The sequence below is a fragment of the Cherax quadricarinatus genome, chromosome 93 (genome assembly GCF_038502225.1).
Source record: "Cherax quadricarinatus isolate ZL_2023a chromosome 93, ASM3850222v1, whole genome shotgun sequence".
Classification (NCBI taxonomy): domain Eukaryota; kingdom Metazoa; phylum Arthropoda; class Malacostraca; order Decapoda; family Parastacidae; genus Cherax; species Cherax quadricarinatus.
In genome coordinates, this window is record NC_091384.1 from 739,877 (window position 1) to 756,477 (window position 16,601).

Consider the following 16,601-nt stretch of genomic DNA (forward strand, 5'->3'; position numbering starts at 1 on the left):
GATTCATGGAAGGCAAATCCTGTGTCACAAACCTTCTGGAGTTTTATGACAGGGTAACAGAAGTAAGACACGAGAGAGAGGGGTGGGTCGATTGCATTTTCCTGGACTGCAGGAAGGCCCTTGACACAGTTCCTCACAAGAGATCAGTGCAGAGCCTGGAGGATCAGGCGCATATAACGGGGAGGGCACTGCAATGGATCAGGGAATACCTGATAGGGAGGCAACGACGAGTCATGGTACGAGAAGAGGTATCACAGTGGGCGCCTGTGACGAGCGGGGTCCCACAAGGGTCAGTTCTAGGACCAGTGCTATTTTTGATATATGTGAATGACATGGTGGAAGGGATAGACTCTAAAGTGTCCCTATTCGCAGATGATGTGAAGTTGATGAGAAGAATTAAATCGGATGAGGATGAGGCAGGACTGCAAAGAGACCTGGACAGGCTGGACACGTGGTCCAGAAACTGGCTTCTCGAATTCAACCCTGCCAAATGCAAAGTCATGAAGATTGGGGAAGGGCAAAGAAGACCACAGACAGAGTATAGGCTAGGTGGACAAAGGCTACAGACCTCACTCAGGGAGAAAGATCTTGGGGTGATCATAACACCGAGCACGTCACCGGAGGCACACAACCAGATAACTGCTGCAGCTTACGGGCGCCTGGCAAACCTGAGAATAACGTTCCGATACCTTAATAAGGAATCGTTCAAGACACTGTACACTGTGTACGTTAGGCCCATACTGGAGTATGCAGCACCAGTCTGGAACCCACACCTGGTCAAACACGTCAAGAAGTTAGAGAAAGTACAAAGGTTTGCAACAAGGCTAGTTCCAGAGCTTAGGGAAATGTCGTACGATGAAAGGTTTAGGGAAATTGGACTGACGACACTGAAGGACAGAAGGGTCAGGGGAGATATGATAACGACATACAAGATACTGCGGGGAATAGACAAGGTGGACAAAGACAGGATGTTCCAGAGAGGGGACACAGGGACAAGGGGTCACAATTGGAAGCTGAAGACTCAGACGAGTCACAGGGATGTTAGGAAGTATTTCTTCAGTCATAGAGTCGTCAGGAAGTGGAATAGCCTAGCAAGTGACGTAGTGGAGGCAGGAACCATACATAGTTTTAAGAAGAGGTATGACAAAGTTCAGGAAGCAGAGAGAGAGAGAGAGGACCTAGTAGCGATCAGTGAAGAGGCGGGGCCGGGAACTGAGTCTCGACCCCTGCAACCACAATTAGGTGAGTACAATTAGGTGAGCACACACACACACACACACACACACACACACACACACACAAACACACACACACACAGGCGACGTGAGGCCTGACACTATAACCTTGAACTTTCAAATCGATTCGACTCACCGTCTTGTATAGTGTACTGACCCAATTGTGGGTGTGTACGTATGTGTGGCTGGGGGGTCGAGGCACCGCACCACATCCCGTCGCTTGTGCAGTACAGAAAAAACATTCCAAGTAAAATAAAGTGTGTGTGTGCGTGTGTACTCACCTATTTGTGGTTGCAGGGGTCGAGTCTTAGCTGTGTGTGTACTCACCTAGTTGTACTCACCTAGTTGAGGTTGCGGGGGTCGAGTCCGAGCTCCTGGCCCCGCCTCTTCACTGATCGCTACTAGGTAACTCTCCCTGAGCCGTGAGCTTTATCATACCTCTGCTTAAAGCTATGTATGGATCCTGCCTCCACTACATCGCTTCCCAAACTATTCCACTTACTGACTACTCTGTGGCTGAAGAAATACTTCCTAACATCCCTGTGATTCATCTGTGTCTTCAGCTTCCAACTGTGTCCCCTTGTTACTGTGTCCAATCTCTGGAACATCCTGTCTTTGTCCACCTTGTCAATTCCTCTCAGTATTTTGTATGTCGTTATCATGTCCCCCCTATCTCTCCTGTCCTCCAGTGTCGGCAGGTTGATTTCCCTTAACCTCTCCTCGTAGGACATACCTCTTAGCTCTGGGACTAGTCTTGTTGCAAACCTTTGTGTGTGTGTGTGCGTGTGTGCGTGTGTGTGTGTGTGTGTGTGTGTGTGTGTGTGTGTGTGTGTGTGTGTGTGTGTGTGTGTGTGTGTGTGTGTGTGTGAGCCTTATGTGACCTGAATTAGATAAAACTTGGTCGGGTCGATGTGTCGGTCCCAGACCTTAGCTCCTGTGTTGGCCACCGTTGTAGTGTGTATGTAATATATACACTGCAAAATACACACATTCTCTCTCTCTCTCATATATATATATATATATATATATATATATATATATATATATATATATATATATATATATATATATGAGAGAGGTGTATTTTGCAGTGTGTTTTACATCTTGATGTGTGTATCCCAGTGTATATACACGGTGAGGTGTGAATATACGTGGAGAAGTGTGTATGTCAGTGTATATACGTGCAGATGACGACCTCTGATTGGCTGATCGGTCTCACCTGAGTGTGAACTCGGCTAGATCATTGATCGATAAGAATCCGTAAAGTATGATTCCGTGCTGCGATTGGTTGGTCAGTTGGACAGTATCAGGTAATAACCAGTGAGAATGCTACCGAGCTACTGTAGGTTACTCAGTGGTAAGTGTTAACCGGTAAGAACAAGAGTGGCATTGATCTTCAGCAGTTCAGTTGATATCAGTTGGTCAGTGTTCACTCGTTACTACCACCATCAAGTGGTCAGTATTCACAACCACCTCCACATCAAGTGGTCAATGTTCACCTTTGCACTTTCTCTAATTTCTTGACGTGCTTCACCAGGTGTGGGTTCCATACTGGTGCTGCATACTCCAATATTGGTTTGATGTACACTGTGAACAGTGTCTTGAATGACTCCTTACTCAGGTGTAGAAACGCTATTCTTATGTTTGCAGGGCGCCCATATGTTGTAGCAGTTATTTGGTTGATGGGCACCTCAGCAGATGTGCTTTCCCTTAAATGAGGTTCAAAGTCTTTGGCCTCCTAGCCTGTACTCCTTTGCGGTCTTCTTTGACCTTTCCCAATCTTCATGACTTTGCATTTGGTGGGTCTAAACTCCAGGAGCCAGTTGTTGGACCAAGCTTGCAGCCTGTCCAGATCCCTTTGTAGACCTACCTGATCCTCATCTGTTTGAATTCTCCCCAATAGTTTTACATCGTCTGCAAACAGGGACACCTCTTAATCTGTCCCTTTCATTATGTCATTCACTTATACCAGAAACAGAACCAGCTCTAGGACCTGACCCTTGTGGAACCCCACTCGTCACAGGCGCCCACTCTGACACCTCGTCACGTACCATCACTCGTTATTTCCTTCCTGTCAGGTATTCTCTCATCCATTGCAGTGCCTTTCCTGTTATTCCTGCCTGCTCCTCTAGCTTTTGCACTAATCTTTTGTGTGGAACTGTCGAAAGCCTTCTCGTAGTCCAAGGAAATGCAGTCTACCCAGCCTCCCTCTCTCTCTCTCTCTCTCTCTCTCTCTCTCGTCTTTTGTCACCATGTCGTAAAACTCCAGTAGGTTTGTAACACAGGATATCCCTTCCCTGAAACCGTGCTGGTTATCGTGTATAAGCTCATTTCTAGGTGCTCCACCACTCTTCTCCTGATAATCTTCTCCATGACTTTGCATACTATACATGTCAGTGACTATTGTTAGTGGCACACACAGTGCCTCTGCTCCCTCTTTCAGGACCCACGGAGAGTGGTCCAGTCCCACCACCTTTGAGGTATCTAATTCACTTAGCAGCCTCTTCACCTCCTCCTCCGTTGTGTGTATTGTGTCCAGCACTTGTTGATGTACCTTAACATTCTGGCTTTCTGGAGTCCTTTTTATCTCCACTGAACACTTCCTTAAATCTTATGTTGAGCTCTTCACGTGCTTCTCGGTCGTTTCTTGTGGACTCCCCTCCTTCCTTCCTTCCTTCCTTCCTTCCTTCCTTCCTCAGCCTGATTTCCTGGTCCTTGACCACTATTTTTCCTTATGATGTGGCTGTACAACAGCTTCGGGTCAGGCTTGGCTTTCGATGCTATGTCGTTTTCGTATTGACGCTGGCCTCTCTCCTTATCTGTGCATATTCATGTTGGCTCTTCGACAGATCTTATTTTCCTGGGTCCTTTCCTTTTTCCATTCTCAAGTGCACTTAGTTTTGGCCTCTCTATACCTTTGGGTGAGCCAAGGGCTCATTCTGGTCTTCTCATTATTTCTGTTGTCCTTGGGAACAGACTTTTCCTCTGCCTCCTTGCATTTTCTTGTCGCATATTCCATATTGCATATTGCATTTACTGATTTTCCCGCCAGTTCTCTTTACCACTGAACCTCATGCAGGAATTTCCTCATGCCTGTGTAGTCCCCTGTTTTGTAGTTTGGCTTCTCCCGTCCTACTCTTCCTGCTTCCCTCTCTGCTTGTAACTCTACCATGTATTCGAAGCTCAGGACCACGTGATCACTAGCTCCAAGTGCCTTTCATATGTGATGTCCTCAATGTCTGAACTACTCAAGGTGAATATGAGGTCCAGTCTTGTTGGGTCATCCTCTCCTCTCTCCGGTAGTGCCCCTAACATGATGCATGAGGTTTTCCAGTACCACCTCCATCATCTTAGCCCTCCACGTTTCTGGTCTCCCATGTGGTTCACTCTCTGCTCCAAGAGCCTTAACATACCTCTTAAAGTTATGTATAGATACTGCCTCTTAGTACTATATTCTCCAGATTGTTAAATTTTCTAGCAACTCTAAGGATGAAAAAATATTTCCTAACATTCCTATGACTCACCCGAGTTAACTTTCAGTTGTGTCCCCCTGTTGTTGTATCTCCGAAACATTCTGGCCCTGTTCACCTTGTCAGTTCTCAGTATTTTATACATCGTTATCATGTCCCAGTAACTTTTGTCCTCCAGTGTTATCGGGTTAACTTCCCTTAACATTTCCTTATAGGTCATTACCCCTTCATCTGGGACTAGTCTTTTTGCAAACTTTCGCACCTTTCTCTAATTGACGTGTTTGACCAGGTGTGGGTTTCATACTGGTGTTGCATACTCCAGTATGAGCCTGACGTACACGGTGTACAGTGTCATGAATGACTCCTTAATTTGATGTCGAAACGCTGTGTGTGAGGGGGCAGTGTGGGGTCATTGTGAGGGGGTACATTGTGAGGGGAAGTGTGGGGTCAGTGTGAGGGGTCAGTGTGAGGTCAGGGTGAAGAGGAGGAGTGTGTATATAACTTTCTCCATTAAGGAAAATGAGGCGGGGAGTTTGTGAGTGTTGTTGTTATCCTACACCCCTGACCCTCCCCCCCCCCTCACCCTAGTGTTGTGTTGTTATCCTGCACCCCTGACCCTCCCCCCCCTCTCACCCTAGTGTTGTGTTGTTATCCTACACCCCTGACCCTTCATCCCTCCCTCCCTCACAGCCTAGTGTTGTGTTGTTATCCTACACCCCTGACCCTTCATCCCTCCCTCCCTCACAGCCTAGTGTTGTGTTGTTATCCTACACCCCTGACCCTTCATCCCTCCCTCCCTCCCCTCCCTCTCACCCTACAAACCTACTTCCCTTGTTTCTCCCTCACTCATCCTCTTCATTCCTCCCTCACAGCCTTCCCTCCCTCACAGCCTACCCTCCCTCACAGCCTACCCTCCCTCACAGCCTACCCTCCCTCACAGCCTACCCTCCCTCACAGCCTACCCTCCCTCACACCCTACCCTCCCTCACAGCCTACCCTCCCTCACACCCTACCCTCCCTCACAGCCTTCCCTCCCTCACAGCCTACCCTTCCTCACACCCTACCCTCCCACACACCCTACCCTCCCTCACACCCTACCCTCCCGCACACCCTACCCTCCATCACACCCTACCTTCCCTCACACCCTACCCACCCACACAGCCTACCCTCCCTCACACCCTACCCTCCCTCACGCCCTACCCTCCCTCACGCCCTACCCTCCCTCACGCCCTACCCTCCCTCACAGCCTTCCCTCCCTCACACCCTACCCTCCCTCACAGCCTACCCTCCCTCACACCCTACCCTCCCTCACACCCTACACTCCCTCGCACCCTACCCTCACTCACAGCCTACCCTCCCTCACACCCTACCCTCCCTCACAGCCTACTCCCTCACAGCCTTCCCTCCCTCACAGCCTACCCTCCCTCACAGCCTTCCCTCCCTCACAGCCTTCCCTCCCTCACAGCCTACCCTCCCTCACAGCCTACCCTCCCTCACCCTACCCTCCCTCACATCCTACCCTCCCTCACACCCTACCCTCCCTCACAGCCTACCCTCCCTCACACCCTACCCTCCCTCACACCCTACCCACCCTCACACCCTACCTTCCCTCACACCCTACCCTCCCTCACAGCCTACCCTCCCTCACACCCTACCCTCCCTCACAGCCTACTCTCCCTCACAGCCTTCCCTCCCTCACAGCCTACCCTCACTCACAGCCTACCCTCCCTCACACCCTACCCTCCCTCACACCCTACCCTCCCACACAGCCTTCCCTCCCTCACAGCCTACCCTCCCTCACAGCCTACCCTCCCTCACACCCTACCCTCCCTCACAGCCTACCCTCCCTCACACCCTACCCTCCCTCACACCCTACCCTCCCTCACACCCTACCCTCCCTCACACCCTACCCTCCCTCACACCCTACCCTCCCTCACAGCCTACCCTCCCTCACAGCCTACCCTCCCACACAGCCTACCCTCCCTCACAGCCTACCCTCCCTCAGCCTACCCTCCCTTACAGCCTACCCTCCCTCACACCCTACCCTCCCTCCCACCCTACCCTCCCTCACAGCCTTCCCTCCCTCACAGCCTACCCTACCACACACCCAACCCACCCACACACCCAACCCTCCCTCACAGCCTACCCTCCCTCACACCCTACCCTCCCTCACAGCCTACCCTCCCTCACAGCCTACCCTACCTCACAACCTACCCTCCCTCACACCCTACCCTCCCTCACAGCCTTCCCTCCCTCACAGCCTACCCTTCCTCACACCCTACCCTCCCACACACCCTACCCTCCCACACAGCCTACCCTCCCTCACAGCCTACCCTCCCTCACAGCCTACCCTCCCTTACAGCCTACCCTCCCTCACACCCTACCCTCCCACACACCCTACCCTCCCTCACAGCCTACCCTCCCTCACGCCCTACCCTCCCTCACAGCCTACCCTCCCTCACACCCTACCCTCCCTCACAGCCTACCCTCCCTCACACCCTACCCTCCCTCACAGCCTACCCTCCCTCACACCCTACCCTCCCTCACACCCTACCCTCCCTCACAGCCTACCCTCCCTCACACCCTGCCCTCCCTCACAGCCTACCCTCCCTCACACCCTACCCTCCCTCACACCCTACCCTCCCTCACACCCTACCCTCCCTCACACCCTACCCACCCACACACCCTACCCTCCCTCACCGCCTTCCCTCCCTCACAGCCTACCCTTCCTCACACCCTACCCTCCCACACACCCTACCCTCCCTCACAGCCTACCCTCCCTCACACCCTACCCTCCCTCACAGCCTACCCTCCCTCACAGCCTACCCTCCCTCACAGCCTACCCTCCCTCACAGCCTACCCTCCCTCACAGCCTACCCTCCCTCACACCCTACCCTCCCTCACAGTCTACCCTCCCTCACAGCCTACCCTCCCTCACACCCTACCCTCCCTCACACCCTACCCTCCCTCACACCCTACCCTCACTCACAGCCTACCCTCCCTCACACCCTACCCTCCCTCACAGCCTACTCTCCCTCACAGCCTTCCCTCCCTCACAGCCTACCCTCCCTCACAGCCTTCACTCCCTCACAGCCTTCCCTCCCTCACAGCCTACCCTCCCTCACAGCCTACCCTCCCTCACACCCTACCCTCCCTCACAGCCTACCCTCCCTCACACCATACCCACCCACACACCCAACCCTCCCTCACAGCCTACCCTCCCTCACACCCTGCCCTCCCTCACAGCCTACCCACCCTCACACCCGACCCTCCCTCACACCCTACCCTCCCTCACAGCCTACCCTCCCTCACACCCTACCCTCCCTCACACCTTACCCTCCCTCACAGCCTTCCCTCCCTCACAGCCTACCCTCCCTCACAGCCTTCCCTCCCTCACAGCCTTCCCTCCCTCACAGCCTACCCTCCCTCACAGCCTACCCTCCCTCACAGCCTTCCCTCCCTCACAGCCTACCCTCCCTCACAGCCTACCCTCCCTCACACCCTAACCTCCCTCACAGCCTACCCTCCCTCACAGCCTACCCTCCCTCACAGCCGACCCTCCCACACACCCTACCCGCCCTCACAGCCTTCCCTCCCTCACAGCCTTCCCTCCCTCACAGCCTACCCTCCCACACAGCCTACCCTCCCTCACACCGTACCCTCCCTCGCACCCTACCCTCCCTCACAGCCTACCCTCCCTCACAGCCTACCCTCCCTCACAGCCTACCCTCCCTCACAGCCTACCCTCCCTCACAGCCTACCCTCCCTCACACCCTACCCTCCCTCACAGCCTTCCCTCCCTCACAGCCTACCCTCCCTCACAGCCTACCCTCCCTCACAGCCTACCCTCCCTTACAGCCTACCCTCCCTCACACCCTACCCTCCCTCACAGCCTTCCCTCCCTCACAGCCTACCCTCCCTCACACCCTACCCTCCCTCACAGCCTACCCTCCCTCACAGCCTACCCTCCCTTACAGCCTACCTTCCCTCACTCGTCTCATCCCTCTAAAGTGCTCTCACACTGACAATATTTCTGGCTTTTTATCTGCCTCTTTTTCCAGCCTCACCACCAGAATATTCAATGATCTTTTCATATTACTCTTTAGGTAATACCTGGAGGAAGATGAGGATGAAAGAGGAGGAGGAGGAAGATGAGGATGAAAGAGGAGGAGGAGGAAGATGAGGATGAAAGAGGAGGAGGAGGAAGATGAGGATGAAAGAGGAGGAGGAGGAAGATGAGGATGAAAGAGGAGGAGGAGGAAGAAGAAGATGGGGATGAAATAGGAGGATGGAGAAATAAAAGATATCGAAAGGGAGCTAAAGAAACAAAGATAGGTTGAGATAGAGAAAAGAGACGGTGGCAGAAAATAAAGAGAGAGAGAGTTTATGAGTTTACAAAGTTGATGTGACCGAGTGTAACTTTCCACAAAGTTCTTTATGTCCTTAAATTGTTACTGAGGATTGTTCCTTTACCTTCCCTGGAACACTGTTTTGACGGTGTTACTGAAGATTGTTCCTTTACCTTCCCTGGAACACTGTTTTGACGGTGTTACTGAAGATTGTTCCTTTACCTTCCCTGGAACACTGTTTTGACGGTGTTACTGAAGATTGTTCCTTTACCTTCCCTGGAACACTGTTTTGACGGTGTTACTGAAGATTGTTCCTTTACCTTCCCTGGAACACTGTTTTGACGGTGTTACTGAAGATTGTTCCTTTACCTTCCCTGGAACACTGTTTTGACGGTGTTACTGAAGATTGTTCCTTTACCTTCCCTGGAACACTGTTTTGACGGTGTTACTGAAGATTGTTCCTTTACCTTCCCTGGAACACTGTTTTGACGGTGTTACTGAAGATTGTTCCTTTACCTTCCCTGGAACACTGTTTTGACGGTGTTACTGAAGATTGTTCCTTTACCTTCCCTGGAACACTGTTTTGACGGTGTTACTGAAGATTGTTCCTTTACCTTCCCTGGAACACTGTTTTGACAATGTTACTGAAGATTGTTCCTTTACCTTCCCTGGAACACTGTTTTGACGGTGTTACTGAAGATTGTTCCTTTACCTTCCCTGGAACACTGTATTTCGTCTTGTACATTATTGTTATCGTTACTGTGACTTATTTACGTCTTGCCTTCTGTGATCTTCCCTCCTGGTTTCCTCTTTTCAGTTTTCCTCTATCTGCGGTATGTAATCTTCTTGGTATCTTGTATGTCGTGATCATGTCCTCCACGTTTTCCCTGCATCCAGTATTGTAAGAATCAGCTCATTTAATGTCAGCTTCCTGACTCCACGAGTTTCTTACAGATTCTCTGTACTATATTTCTGGTTCAAGTCGGACAGAACCTCGTCATAAGATTCTGTGAGGGTTATTTGTGCTCTGTTCCAGTCACTGTATTGTGCCTTTGTGCTATTTATTTCTGGGGTTGTGACAGTTTTAGGGTAACTAAAACTATAGCTAACTAGTTTTGTTGGTTTAACTACAACTATCGCAGAGCACACATAAGATAAGATTTCCTTCGGATTTTTAACCCCGGAGGGTTAGCCACCCAGGATAACCCAAGAAAGTCAGTGCGTCATCGAGGACTGTCTAACTTATTTCCATTGGGGTCCTTAATCTTGTTCTCAGGATTCGACCCACACCAGTCGACTAACACCCAGGTACCTATTTGCTGCTAGGTGAACAGGACAACAGGTGTAAGGAAATGTGTCGAAATGTTTTCACCCGCCGGGAATCGAACCCGGGCCCTCCGTGTGTGAAGCGGGAGCTTCAGCCACCAGGCCACCGGGCCACCATATATAATGGGTCCATGGACTGTATCTCAACATTACAGAGGTACATAATGGGTAGTGTGGTGTGTTAGGATGGTAGTGTGGTGTGTTAGGATGGTAGTGTGGTGTGTTAGGATGGTAGTGTGGTGTGTTAGGATGGTAGATAGTGTGATGTGTTAGGATGGTAGTGTGGTGTGTTAGGATGGTAGTGTGGTGTTAGGATGGTAGATAGTGTGGTGTGTTAGGATGGTAGTGTGGCGTGCTAGGATGGTAGTGTGGCGTGTTAGGATGGTAGTGTGGTGTGTTAGGATGGTAGTGTGGTGTGTTAGGATGGTAGTATGGTGTGTTAGGATGGTAGTGTGGTGTGTTAGGATGGTAGATAGTGTGGTGTGTTAGGATGGCAGTGTGGCGTGTTAGGATGGTAGTGTGGCGTGTTAGGATGGCAGTGTGGCGTGTTAGGATGGTAGTGTGGCGTGTTAGGATGGTAGTGTGGCGTGTTAGGATGGTAGTGTGGTGTGTTAGGATGGTAGTGTGGTGTTTTAGGATGGTAGTGTGGTGTGTTAGGATGGTAGTATGGTGTGTTAGGATGGTAGATAGTGTGGTGTGTTAGGATTGTAGTGTGGCGTGTTAGGATGGTAGTGTGGCGTGCTAGGATGGTAGTGTGGCGTGTTAGGATGGTAGTGTGGCGTGTTAGGATGGTAGTGTGGCGTGTTAGGATGGTAGTGTGGCGTGTTAGGATGGTAGTGTGGTGTGTTAGGATGGTAGTGTGGCGTGTTAGGATGGTAGTGTGGTGTGTTAGGATGGTAGTGTGGTGTGTTAGGATGGTAGTGTGGTGTGTTAGGATGGTAGTGTGGCGTGTTAGGATGGTAGTGTGGCGTGCTAGGATGGTAGTGTGGTGTGTTAGGATGGTAGTGTGGCGTGTTAGGATGGTAGTGTGGCGTGTTAGGATGGTAGTGTGGTGTGTTAGGATGGTAGTGTGGCGTGTTAGGATGGTAGTGTGGTGTTTTAGGATGGTAGTGTGGCGTGCTAGGATGGTAGTGTGGTGTGTTAGGATGGTAGTGTGGCGTGTTAGGATGGTAGTGTGGCGTGTTAGGATGGTAGTGTGGCGTGTTAGGATGGTAGTGTGGTGTGTTAGGTTGGTAGTGTGGTGTGTTAGGATGGTAGTGTGGTGTGTTAGGATGGTAGTGTGGCGTGTTAGGATGGTAGTGTGGCGTGCTAGGATGGTAGTGTGGTGTGTTAGGATGGTAGTGTGGCGTGTTAGGATGGTAGTGTGGCGTGTTAGGATGGTAGTGTGGTGTGTTAGGTTGGTAGTGTGGTGTGTTAGGATGGTAGTGTGGTGTGTTAGGATGGTAGTGTGGCGTGTTAGGATGGTAGTGTGGCGTGCTAGGATGGTAGTGTGGTGTGTTAGGATAGTAGTGTGGCGTGCTAGGATGGTAGTGTGGTGTGTTAGGATGGTAGTGTGGCGTGTTAGGATGGTAGTGTGGCGTGTTAGGATGGTAGTGTGGTGTGTTAGGTTGGTAGTGTGGTGTGTTAGGATGGTAGTGTGGTGTGTTAGGATGGTAGTGTGGCGTGTTAGGATGGTAGTGTGGCGTGTTAGGATGGTAGTGTGGCGTGTTAGGATGGTAGTGTGGTGTGTTAGGTTGGTAGTGTGGCGTGTTAGGATGGTAGTGTGGTTCAAGACAAGGAGGAATGGTCCACCTTGATGGATCAAGAGCCCCTCATCGGCATCGTGGAAGTATTGAGCTGATATGCTCACACCCTGTGTCCCTTGGTGCCATGCTTATAACCGGTTGTGTTACCAAGCTAGTGTTACTTGTGTTACTAAATGTTGTTACCAATCTAGTGTTACTTGTGTTACTAAATGTTGTTACCAAGCTAGTGTTACTTGTGTTACTAAATGTTGTTACCAAGCTAGTGTTACTTGTGTTACTAAATGTTGTTACCAAGCTAGTGTTACTTGTGTTACTAAGCTAGTATTACTTGTGCTACTAAAATAGTGTTACTTGTTACTAAGATATTGTTATTGTTACTGTTATTAGTGTTACTAAGGTAGTGTTACTTGTGTTACTAAGGTATGTTACTAATATAGTGTTACTAAGGTAGTGTTACTTGTGTTACTAAGATAGTGTTACTGTTACTAATATAGTGTTGGTAAGGTAGTGTTGTGTGTGTTACAGGTGATGGTGGGGTGGCGGCGCAGTGCTCTGGTGCGAGGTAGCTTCCTCTTAAACGTGGTGTTCGCGCTATATGTAGCGCTACATGTAGCGTCACCACCGCGCCTCCTGGCTCCCCGTGGCTCTCTCTCACTCCTCCATGACAACCTTACAGCCTCACCAGACCCAGCTGACTACCCCACCGAGGCTGACTCTACTCTCGATGACCCTTCAGAGCCTCCAGCGCCGCCCACGCCCGCGCCCACCCTCCAGGAGAAGGTATACCCTGACCTACACGCCTGTCATACGCCCACACTGACAGAGCGCCCCGCACTGCACGGCACACACTGGGTCTTGTATAACTATATTCCCGCTGACACGCAGCCAGCTTGTAATGAATCAGTGACGTATACTACCCACGCTGACTTTACCTTCCTGGATAACGTTGTTCCACTGGTGGAACGATGGCGTGGCCCGGTCAGTGCCGCAGTCTTCTCCCCCGGGGGAGACTTCAACACCACGCTGCGCACAGTGGCCTTCCTGCGCACCTGCCGAGCACTGGTAGCCAAACACGTCACCTTCCATCTGTTTTTTCCTGCTGAACATATGCCCACCCACGTGCCACCCAGCGGGCAGTTGCTATCTCAACGACCCTCGTGTTCCACACCGCCCCCATACCTCGCCGCCCATACTTACAAGCGCGCCCACAACCTCACCTACCCAGTCAACATAGCGCGTAATATAGCACGCCGCGCTGCGGCTACGTATTTCGTGTTGGCTAGCGACGTGGAGCTTTACCCGTCCCTGGACTTCATTAATTTCTTCATGGAGATGATGCGACGTCAGGATGCGTCGCGGACGCCCACACCTACACGTCGGGTTTACGTCTTGCCAATCTTCGAGGTGAAGAGTGGTCTGCGCCCACCTTCCAGCAAGCCTGCGCTTGTGCGCATGCTCAAGAGAGGCTCCGCAATACCTTTCCACAAGTTCGTGTGCCCTCAGTGCCATAAAGTACCGGGCATGCGAGAATGGGCAGACTCCAACGCTACGGACACGATCAACGTGGTAATGGTGGCCAAGCGCCACCCTCCCTTCCACCACTGGGAACCTATCTACGTAGGTACCCACCTAGAACCTATGTACGATGAACGTCTCTCGTGGGAAGGTCGCTCCGACAAGATGACGCAAGTATGTATACCACTTAACTCTCACTGTCACTTATCAAGACTTAGATTTTCACCAACATAAACTGTATATGTAATAGGTAGGTACTAACACCTAGCATTATATATATAGTAGATAGGCACTAACACCTAGTGTATGTAGTAGGTAGGTACTAACCTAGTGAAAGTTCACTCAACAATACATAGGATAAAAATATATTATTTGCGAGACTTGTTTATAAAGAGTAACGTGGGATGTACCAGACTGTCATACTTTATGTTCTTGTTGGTTAAGTCTCAAGGTTGACCACTCTTACAGTACTTATTATTTTATTACCATTATATTATTATTATCAATTTTATTATACTAATAGAGAATTTTTTAATTCTGATTTAAAATTGTATATAATTAAGCTAAGTCAGACATTTGGTGCCTGGCTGAGAGCTGAGCAAGAATACAGTGTTGACATTAACTGTAATAAGCCAAGAAAACTTAGCAGAGTGGATTTTTTCCACTGTCCCGTAGCTCGGTTGGTAGCGCACTCAGCTCACACACTGAGGTCCGTGGTTCGATCCCCCGTACGGGTGGAAACATTTGGGCGTGTTTCCAGAACACCTGCTGTCACTGTCCACCTAGCAGTAAAATAGGTACCTGGTGGGTGTTAGTCTACTGGTGTAGGTCGCATCCTGGGTATAAAATTAACCTAATTTGCCCGAAATGCTCTGCATAACAAGTTTTCTATATAGTATGACCAGGAGGCCTGGTCACAGACCGGGCCGCGGGGGCGTTGACCCCCGGAACTCTCTCCAGGTATGGTCTGTATACCTTGTATCATATACTTATAGATATAGATTATTATTATTATTATTATTATTATTATTATTATTATTATTGCTTAGGTGCTTCCCCAGGATGCCACCTACAACAGTTACCTAACTACTAGGTGAACATGGGCAGCTGGTGTAGGAAAACTTAGCCTCACCCGGGATTATACCACTGAACTGCAAGGTACCACAATGTACCACTGAACTGCGAGGTACCAGTGTACCACTGAACTGCAAGGTACCACAATGCACCACTGAACTGCGAGGTACCAGTGTACCACTGAACTGCGAGGTACCACAATGTACCACTGAAGTGTGAGGTACCAGTGTACCACTGAACTGCGAGGTACCACAATGTACCACTGAAGTGTGAGGTGCCAGTGTACCACTGAACTGCAAGGTACCACAATGTACCACAACTGCGAGGTACCAGTGTACCACTGAACTGCAAGGTACCACAATGTACCACTGAACTGTGAGGTACCACAGTGTACCACTGAACTGCGAGGTACCACAGCTGTATCACGAGGGAGCAGCAGATAATTAGTATGTTAAATGAGAGGTAATCATGTCTTATCCGAGGGAAAGGAGGTTAGATCCAACTCTCTTCATAAAAAAAAACCTTAAGGCGCCTCCATGATGATAGGAGGTTATAATGAAGTGATTTTGTATATCACATATTATGTATAACATACATTATTATGTATAACATACATCATTATGTATAACATACATTATTATGTATAACATACATTATTATGTATAACATACATTATTATGTATAACATACATTATTATGTATAACATACATAATACTGTATAACATACATCATTATGTATAACATACATTATTATGTATAACATACATCATTATGTATAACATACATAATAATGTATAACATACATCATTATGTATAACATACATCATTATGTATAACATGCATTATAGTTCTCAGCTATCATGATTAATGAATTAAGTCAATAGTTTATGGAGTACCTTCCACTGCTAACACTTGCTGGGGTCAACCTTGAGCACCTTCCACTGCTAACACTTGCTGGGGTCAACCTTGAGTACCTTCCACTGCTAACACTTGCTGGGGTCAACCTTGAGTACCTTCCACTGCTAACACTTGCTGGGGTCAACCTTGAGTACCTTCCACTGCTAACACTTGCTGGGGTCAACCTTGAGTACCTTCCACTGCTAACACTTGCTGGGGTCAACCTTGAGTACCTTCCACTGCTAACACTTGCTGGGGTCAACCTTGAGTACCTTCCACTGCTAACACTTGCTGGGGTCAACCTTGAGTACCTTCCACTGCTAACACTTGCTGGGGTCAACCTTGAGTACCTTCCACTGCTAACACTTGCTGGGGTCAACCTTGAGTACCTTCCACTGCTAACACTTGCTGGGGTCAACCTTGAGTACCTTCCACTGCTAACACTTGCTGGGGTCACTGCTACACTTGCTGGGGTCAACCTTGAGTACCTTCCACTGCTAACACTTGCTGGGGTCAACCTTGAGTACCTTCCACTGCTAACACTTGCTGGGGTCAACCTTGAGTACCTTCCACTGCTAACACTTGCTGGGGTCAACCTTGAGTACCTTCCACTGCTAACACTTGCTGGGGTCAACCTTGAGTACCTTCCACTGCTAACACTTGCTGGGGTCAACCTTGAGTACCTTCCACTGCTAACACTTGCTGGGGTCAACCTTGAGTACCTTCCACTGCTAACACTTGCTGGGGTCAACCTTGAGTACCTTCCACTGCTAACACTTGCTGGGGTCAACCTTGAGTACCTTCCACTGCTAACACTTGCTGGGGTCAACCTTGAGTACCTTCCACTGCTAACACTTGCTGGGGTCAACCTTGAGTACCTTCCACTGCTAACACTTGCTGGGGTCAACCTTGAGTACCTTCCACTGCTAACACTTGCTGGGGTCAACCTTGAGTACCTTCCACTGCTAACACTTGCTGGGGTCAACCTT

The 16,601-nt window shown here is 49.8% G+C and overlaps 1 protein-coding gene across 2 annotated transcripts in view; it reads left to right on the forward strand.

Moving 5' to 3' along the window:
- Nucleotides 1–16,601, forward strand: part of LOC128703411 (beta-1,4-glucuronyltransferase 1) — a 95,093-nt gene that overhangs the window by 57,535 nt on the left and 20,957 nt on the right. For both annotated transcript variants that reach the window (XM_053798052.2, XM_053798051.2), the window contains exon 2: nt 12,651–13,814. In XM_053798052.2, coding sequence (XP_053654027.1) covers nt 12,654–13,814 — 1,161 coding nt within the window. In that variant the 5' untranslated portion in view covers nt 12,651–12,653. The remainder of the gene's footprint in view (nt 1–12,650; nt 13,815–16,601) is intronic.